The 8,024-nt window shown below is 40.3% G+C and overlaps 2 protein-coding genes and 1 long non-coding RNA gene across 3 annotated transcripts; 1 reads left to right on the top strand and 2 right to left on the bottom strand.

The window, feature by feature from the left end:
- Positions 1-3,891: 3,891 nt before the first annotated feature.
- On the bottom strand, positions 3,892-5,556 carry LOC136116841 (uncharacterized). The gene is made up of 3 exons (XR_010653909.2): positions 5,132-5,556; positions 4,972-5,045; positions 3,892-4,904 (listed from the first exon to the last, which is right to left on the bottom strand). It is a non-coding gene; the product is annotated as an uncharacterized lncRNA (long non-coding RNA).
- A 475-nt stretch (positions 5,557-6,031) lies between these two features.
- Positions 6,032-6,561, bottom strand: LOC118877234 (cuticle protein 38-like). Its single transcript, XM_036814769.3, has 2 exons — positions 6,487-6,561; positions 6,032-6,433 (listed from the first exon to the last, which is right to left on the bottom strand). Exons 1-2 carry the CDS (start codon positions 6,496-6,498, stop codon positions 6,104-6,106), a joined length of 342 nt encoding a protein of 113 aa, XP_036670664.3. The 5' UTR covers positions 6,499-6,561; the 3' UTR covers positions 6,032-6,103.
- Positions 6,562-6,733: 172 nt separating this feature from the next.
- Positions 6,734-7,321, top strand: LOC136116838 (cuticle protein 70, isoforms A and B-like). The gene is made up of 2 exons (XM_065864205.2): positions 6,734-6,854; positions 6,915-7,321. The coding sequence occupies exons 1-2, from the start codon at positions 6,843-6,845 to the stop codon at positions 7,257-7,259; spliced, it is 357 nt and encodes a 118-aa protein (XP_065720277.2). The 5' UTR covers positions 6,734-6,842; the 3' UTR covers positions 7,260-7,321.
- The last annotated feature ends 703 nt before the right edge of the window (positions 7,322-8,024 follow it).

The raw sequence follows: 8,024 nt of genomic DNA, 5'->3' as shown, positions 1-8,024 counted from the left end.
TACACTTCAATTGCTGTGGTTTACTGGTCTCAGTCGCTCTTAACACGTTTATGTGCCACGCGATTCGTGAACTCTTAAGTGTTGAAATAAAATAGTTTAAACATCAGACTCATCTACTCATTTAGTTATTCAAAAAGAGGTAAAAGATAATATTTCCTCTTCTGGATTATACAGGCACTTTCATAATATTAATTAATTCTTGATTATAGTTCGTGCAACCACATATCCCGAAATGGTCCACGCATAAACTTAGTAGCTCTCGTCTGGCAGTTGTTGTTCATCAATGAATTCAATCACGAAAATGCTGCCCCATTTGGCTCGGCAGAGTCCCCTTCTCGGTGTCTACTCACACTGGCACTCACTCAAACACTCACAACACTCATAGCACTCATGGCACACCCGCACAGACAATACTCCTTGCCGCACTCATTCATTCGTTGCATATTCATGAGGCAAAGGCTGGCCTCCTTGTTTGAGTTACTGACGTGGCTTTGATTTAATTGCCTTGATTTTGTCTATAATTTATTTTAAGCCTTATCCTCACCCAAGGATCGAGCCATTTTTTCATTCGCCAGCAATTTTCCCTTCGGCCTTTGGGTTTGGGTAAATATTTCGTTTAGTTTACACATGGCTGAATTCTTCTGTTGGAGTTGTCAGTTCTGTTTAATTTGTTTTTTACAGAATGCCATGTGGAGGCTTCATTAAGCTCTTTCAGTTGCTTTGCTTTATTATACAAACACTAATAAATATATTTTTGAACAACTATTTTTAAAGGATATATAATTAAATTTTATGTAGAGTTTCCACGGCGAATAAAATTATTTTCAAGGTTGAACTCTATTATATAAATACAAATAAATAAATTCTTAAACATTTACTTAATGGATATAAAATGCAATTTTATAGAGAGTTTCACTTGCGAATTATTTTATTTTCAAGGTTGGACCCCTAAACTTTTCCAGAGAACTCAATAGCTTAACATTCCCTGGCTCCGCCGTGCCAGCATAAAGTTGTAGAAATATTTCACTTTATCCTGGTTCCGCCATAAGATCCTGCTCTGCACCCTGGAAAACCGCAGCAGGACATTTTGACGCTTTAAAAGTTGTGAGGCTACCGCTATTTTTATGCGCCGTTCACTTTTGTCGCCATTCCGTGCGCGCCAAGAAAAATAAGAAGAAAAGCTGCTGTCTCGGGCTTTCTCCGCCCCTTTCACCCCTTTCACCCATCCTCGTCCTCTCCCTTTCTCGTGTTTGCAGTCATGCTTCATACTTTTTACAGATATTTTTAGCACTTTTTTTAAATTCCGAAAGAGGTGTGCGCATAAATTTTTTGGTGCCCTGCAGGCGAATTCTTTATGCAGAATACTCCGCAGTAGCAAGAATAAATCGCTGAAGCCCGTGGAAGAAAGGAAGAACAGGGGAACTAAATTCAGTTTAAGGCCAGACTGATTGTAATTTGATTTGGCCTTCCCCCAGCAGTTCCACCCACCCATTACCGATTTTGGTTATTTCATTTTCCGAGCGACAACAAATGTCATTTCCTGTCGCCGTGTGATTTGTGACCCGAGAAATCGTAATCGCACTTTATCTATTAGTTACATTTTCTGGCCGTTTTCTTGCCACGCCCGCTCAGCTCCCAGTCGACCTTTAATGAAATTTACTCGGGTCGCCCCGTTTTCTATTTACTTTTGCGGCACGAAATTAATAAAGGACCTCGTTGTCCCTTTCCTTTCGGCTTCGATCCGTGTGGGCCAAGTGGAAACTTAATCCCCAAGGAAATTATGTGAAAAATGTGCGTTGGACTTGGCTTTTGTCCGGCATTTCCTTTTTTTCGCAGGTTGGTTGGGGACTTTGTATTATTTTTTTGATGCTCTAAGTTGTTAAGCGGCGAATAGCTGTAAATATTTTTGTTGGCCGGCTTAAAACATTCAGCGTATGGCCGGAAATATAAATCGAGGAGGGAGTGGGGTCAAGCCAAGGGTATATCAACAAAAGCAACCTGACCCCTTTTTCATTTCGTGTTTGGGGCTGTCCTTTTCCTCCGCTCCAAAATTGCAGGTTCATTTTTAAGCTGCGCAATTATCATTAAGTGGTGGCCGTTCTGGAGCTCAGAGGCGTTTCATTTGAAGGGGATAAAGCCGTTCCCGCAAAAGAATTTTCTTAGATTTTCGAAGTATTGTAATTCGTGGAAATCATAAGACAAGTATATATAGAAGATCTTAGTCGACATGGTGATAACTAATCTTAATGCATGAAGCTCGAAATTGAAAATTTATATAACAACATTTAATCGCTCAGCGACCACATTTAATTAAATGAAATTAAATTGAAATATGGAAAAGTTTATTTAAACTTATAATTAAATCTGCTGGCATAAACAAACAGTTCTTTATTCATTTTAAATGGCACTTTGACGTCCATAGAACTCTATCAAAAATGTATTTACTTATATTTTAAACTTCTTTTTTTAAAACCCCTAAAAATTTAAACATTTTTAAATACTTAACTCTTCAAAAGTTTTTTAGAATATATATTGTATTATTTTAGAACATAAGACATATTTTAAATTTTTGAATTTTAATCTAGTCCACGCCTTCTATCTGCCTCCTTTTCGGAGACCTCTGGTGGCTTGTTTTCTCCCCTTACTTTCTCCTTGGTATTTTTTGGGCTTTTTTCTGGAAATTGTGTAAAGGTTGCTGGCAATTTCGTTCAATTTGTATGAGTCCCTTTTTCCAGGCTCTTCGTGCGGATGCTTTACGTAACGGATAATTTGTGCACCACACTGCGTATAAGTTATGCGATGACTGCATAATATGGCTTCCACATAAGCTTTGCGAGGAGGGAGTAGCGTCCGATTGATGGATAGATTTGCTTCGTTGAGAGGGACCCTGTCTAATCAGGACAATTGTCTTTGGTCCTTTGTGAAGCTCCTCAGACGGCCCAAAGTGTCAATTACAGTCGTCCACGTGTACGGAATCGTGGAATGAAGGTGGAAACTATGGCGATATGAATGGATGGGGTAGTTTACCTAATGCTTATGTAATTGTCAGGTCATTGTTTAGGTGCAGACATAACGCTCTAATTAGGCCACAACACAAGCACTTAATTAGGTGGGTTTAATTCAAGACAAGAGCCAGCAGAACATTTAATTTTTTTTTTTAAATTGACGAACTGTCTTTGAATAGCTTTAAGTAACGTAATAAAATTATATATACTCATCGCCTTCTTCTCGATCATCGTTTAGGTACTTTTTTATACAATTCGAGACATATTTTAAAATTTAATTTTCGAAATTCGTATTATTGAAAAAAGCATTCCTTCAAGTCAACAATTTATTATTTTTACTTGTTATTCCCGTTACTCGTAGAGTAAAAGGGTATATTAGAGTCGTCGGAAAATATGTCACATATAGAAGGCAGCTTTACCGTCCCTATAGAGCCGGAGTGTTGAGGCTGGGATTCTTGGGCTTCCTTCTTGGGCTTTATTTCCACTCTAACGCCCACAAGCCACAAAATAACTCTAAAACCTGAAAAGCGGCCACATTTTTCGATATTTTGTAAAGTTTAAATGGGATTTTGTTCTGGTTATCAATGCCCATTTATATACATTGTACATGCCATTGTTGAAATCGGACCAATCTTAAAAAGTTATGAGCAAATAAAGTGTGTAATATTGCAAACATCCGATTTTTCATGAAACAATCGACTTATTAAAGGTCAAAGAAAATCACAACCCTTTTGTTTGGCATACCTCTCGTTTTGGTCGGACTGTCGTAGCAGAATTTCAATTTTGCAGCTATATATTGCAGTTTCCTGTGAACTGCGGTCTCCAGTGGCATTTTTATATCCCCAAGGGCATTACTCGGAATTATGAAAATGAATTTGATAAATGATAGCATTGAACATTTTGTTGTTTATTTCTTCAGGATTTCATCCGCCTCAGCATTGGTTATGGGAAACACTTGCATCATTCCCGACTCAAAAAGTCTAGCTGTCAGTCCGGGCATTTCCTTATTCCCATAGCAGACGAATGTAATTTCACGAAGGAGTGGTTCTGAGGAAATGGCGCAGACCTCACTACATTCCTGCAAATTTTCAGTCCAAGGATGCAAGGACGAAATGCATCTTTTCCATAGTCTGCGCCACGATATCGCATTGGTTTTCGGCCAAGATTGCCTTTATTTTCTCCGTCTATGATCATGACAGTACTGTTAGCCCATATACATCCTATCTGCGTGGCGTCATATCGCACTTCGATCACATCCATCTTAGATGTCGGACATACATAGGTGTCGGGCATAGATGTCGGATATTATCGAAGTGCGGTACTGTCATGATTATAGACGGTGAAAGTAAGGCAATGTTGGCCGAAAACCAATGCGATATCGTTGCCAAGGCTATGGGAAGGTGAATATTGAAAACGGCGTTATCCAGGCTCCTTACAGCCATGTCAAGGTGCAAATTTCTGTCGAAAGTGCTAAAAAATTTTCAGAACTTCATTTAAATATGTAAGTGAAAGCACTCGCTTTGAGATTTGCTGGGACGTCTTATGATCCTGATCTTTTAAAGGCACTGCTCCATATGAGCTCCGCGAACTTAAAGCTTTTGGCTTGCGGATTCCTGTATTCCGACATGTTTTGGTCAGCGATGTCCTCGAAGGCCTTGAGGCGAACTATGAATCTACTCTGCCATCCATTCCCCGGGGGACATTCTGATGCACCTTCCTGAACCTCGGGGCTTCATCTGCTCCTTGGCTACCTCGCTTTCGAGATCAACGGCTCCTAATTATGTGGACGTTGGCTTGACACTCTTTTCATTGATTCGAAATAGCATTTGATAGGAATGATGAATTTGGTGGTGACATTGGATTCGTGTCGACAATCACTTGAGTTGTTTAAAAGTGCGCCTGAATGTGAAAAGTCAAGGTTTTTTCTAAATTAAGTTGTTTACCTTCTTTACTACAAATGGCTTACCAAAATAGGTTCAGAGGAGGTGTCTGTTTGTAAGGGTCTGTTTTTATTCTGGATCTTGTATTGGCATTAGGGCGCTAAATGGAAAAATATCCATATGTTATAAGTAGGCAAAACATTCTAGCTGCTCAGCTTTCATTGAAATAATGTGAACAGTGCTTACCTTTTCAAAGACATCTTTGACTCAGAATTCATTCGCTTCCCCTTGCCCTTTGTGGTCTTCACGTCTTTATAGCTTGTAGAGGGTTTTTTTTATTGCTGCTTCTTAATTTACTTTTGTCCTCACTGTCACCTGAAGTAACCTTCATCAGCATATCATCGCTGAACAAGTGTTTTAAACACTCATAATCAGATGTTGGATTCTGAGTCAGGTTAATTCTTGCAGGCGTATGTCCTTCCCAATGCGGCGGAGAATCCACTTTAATTTTCGACAGACATCGTTTGCGAAAAAATATTTTACTGAATTATCAGGTGTCAAGTTTTTTGACAACTCTATTAGTGTGGCTGCAATTTTTTTTATAATCACTATCGAAAAGGGTTTTTAATTGAAATTATGTTTAGGGTGTTCCCCAGACTGTCGGAAAACTTGGTCAGCTGGGTATCAGGTGCGTCATACAAACTACAATTTCAAAAAGTTTATTAATTAAACAAGATCGGAGCTGTTAAATTGATAAAAATCAGAGTTTTTACCGTACTTCATTAAAAAGTCATGGCAACTCCGTTACATTTTAGTACAATTTGCAACATTTTTATACCCATTACTCGAAGAGTAAAAGGCTAGAAGAAAGCGTTTCCGATCTCATAAAGTATATATAAATTATGTATTCTTGATTAATATCACTAGCCGAGTCGATCTAGTCTTGTCTGTGTGTCCGTGTAAGCACTGTGTTCGCGGAAACTATAAGTCGATGTTATTGGTAAATGGTTAAGCGGTCTAACCCCTTAATGTAATGTTAATTATGATTAACCAAGTTATTTTCTTCCTCGATTTACTTTAATGATGTTTAAACTAAGGACGGAATATTAAAACAAGCCATTTCTTCTTTACCAATCCATACAAAAATCGAAACTCTATGTGGCAACATTCGTTTATATTAAATTTATATGTATTTTTCCTAGGTGATCACAGTTTGATTTAGATTAACAGTGGTGCGTGAGCAGCGGCGTAGCTAAGGGGGGCGGAGTAAGCCAAGGGGGAGGAGTAAGCCAAGGGGGAGGAATAGGCCAAAGGAGCAGCTGCGTACTTGGCGACAACTGGAGCAGCCACGGGAGCAATCACTGGAGCGACGGCGATTCCATTGTAGTTCCTGGCGATCACCTGGCTGCTGGTAGCGGTCACGACTGGAGCAGGAGCAGCGTAGGCCAGGGGAGCAGAGTAGGCCAGGGGAGCAGTGTAAGCCAGAGGAGCACCCAGGAGTCCGGGCTTGGCAGCAACGCAGGCAACGATGGCCAGGAAGACAACAGCCTAAGGATAAAACAGTTAGAAAACTAGACTCAACATCAAATCTTCAAACTCACGGATTTGAACATTGTAATGGTTGATTTTTGGTGCTTTCGATTCGAAAACTTGAACTTGTCTGATGTCGTTCAACACTTTATGTCGCTATTTATACACCAAAAACTGCGTCTGTGACCTCAGGCCATCGAATCCATTGGCCACCAACAGATATTCCACATTCAGCAGTGGGAAATCACATAAAGTATGGTTAAGTGCAAACGGTAACGGGAGACTGTCGCAGCATTTAAATGAACTGAATGCGCACATGAGTCAGAGTGGGGTAAGGTTTTGGGTATAAATATGCTCCACCAAGAGCAGTTGGACATCAAACAGTTTCTAGCCTTCCGAAGAAGCAAATCAAAGAAATATAGCCACCATGTTCAAATACGCAAGTTATCTGAGGAAGGTACTTCAAAAAATTGTATTAACTCAATTGGCTTATCCACAGGCTGTTGTCATCCTGGCCATCGTTGCCTGCGTTGCTGCCAAGCCCGGTCTCCTGGGTGCTCCTCTGGCCTACACTTCTCCCCTGGCCTACTCTGCTCCCGCTGCAGTGTTCGCTGCTCCTGCTCCAGTCGTGACCGCCACCAGCAGCCAGGTGATCGCCAGGAACTACAATGGAATCGCCGCCGCTCCAGTGATTGCTCCCGTGGCTGCTCCAGTGGTCGCCAAGTACGCAGCTGCTCCTCTGGCTGCTCCTTTGGCCTACTCTTCCCCCTTGGCTTACTCCTCCCCCTTGGCTTACTCCGCCCCCATTAGCTACGCCGCTGCTCACGCACCACTGTTTATTTAAATCAAACTGTGATCACCTAGGAAAATACATATAAATTTAATATAAACGAATGTTGCCAGAAAGAGTTTAGCTTTTTGTATGGATTGGTAAAGAAGAAATGACTTGTTTTAATATCCCGCTCTTAACATGGTTGTTTACGCGAACGTGCCACGCCCACTCTTACGCCCATAAACCGTCTATATGAACGCTGATATCTCGAAAAAGGTGGAGAGTTGGGATCTCAGATTTTGATTCCTTAGCTTCATATGCAGCGCAAGAGATTGCGAGATGGTAAAGCGCCACCTACCATCGAATTTAATATATTGTTAGACTGATTTAAGCGTTATGGGCGTGGCAAACTTGTATTAAGTCAATTGATAGGTATCGAGATCACAGCGTTCACAGGGACATGGCTAGGTCGATTCGGCTGTGATATTGACCAAGAATATATATTTTATATGTACTTTATGGGATCGGAAACGCTTTCTTCTACCTGTTCCACAATTTACTCAAAAATCTATATACTTTTTACTATACGAGTAATGGGTACAAAAATGCTTACTAATGACACTAAAATGTTTCACAGTTGCCTTAACTTCTTTATGAAGTACTGTAATAACTCTGGTTTTCAGCAATTTAATTGGTATGGAGCACATGATCACCAGCTGACCAAGATTTCCAACAGTTTCGGGTTACTCGTAGAGTAACAGTGTATATTATATTTGGGAAAAAGTGTGTAACAGGTAGAAGGAAGTGTCTCCGACTCCATAAATAATATATATTCTT

Source organism: Drosophila suzukii, chromosome 3, assembly GCF_043229965.1.
Source record: "Drosophila suzukii chromosome 3, CBGP_Dsuzu_IsoJpt1.0, whole genome shotgun sequence".
Taxonomy (NCBI): Eukaryota; Metazoa; Arthropoda; class Insecta; order Diptera; family Drosophilidae; genus Drosophila; species Drosophila suzukii.
This window is presented reverse-complemented; position numbering and strand designations above follow the sequence as displayed.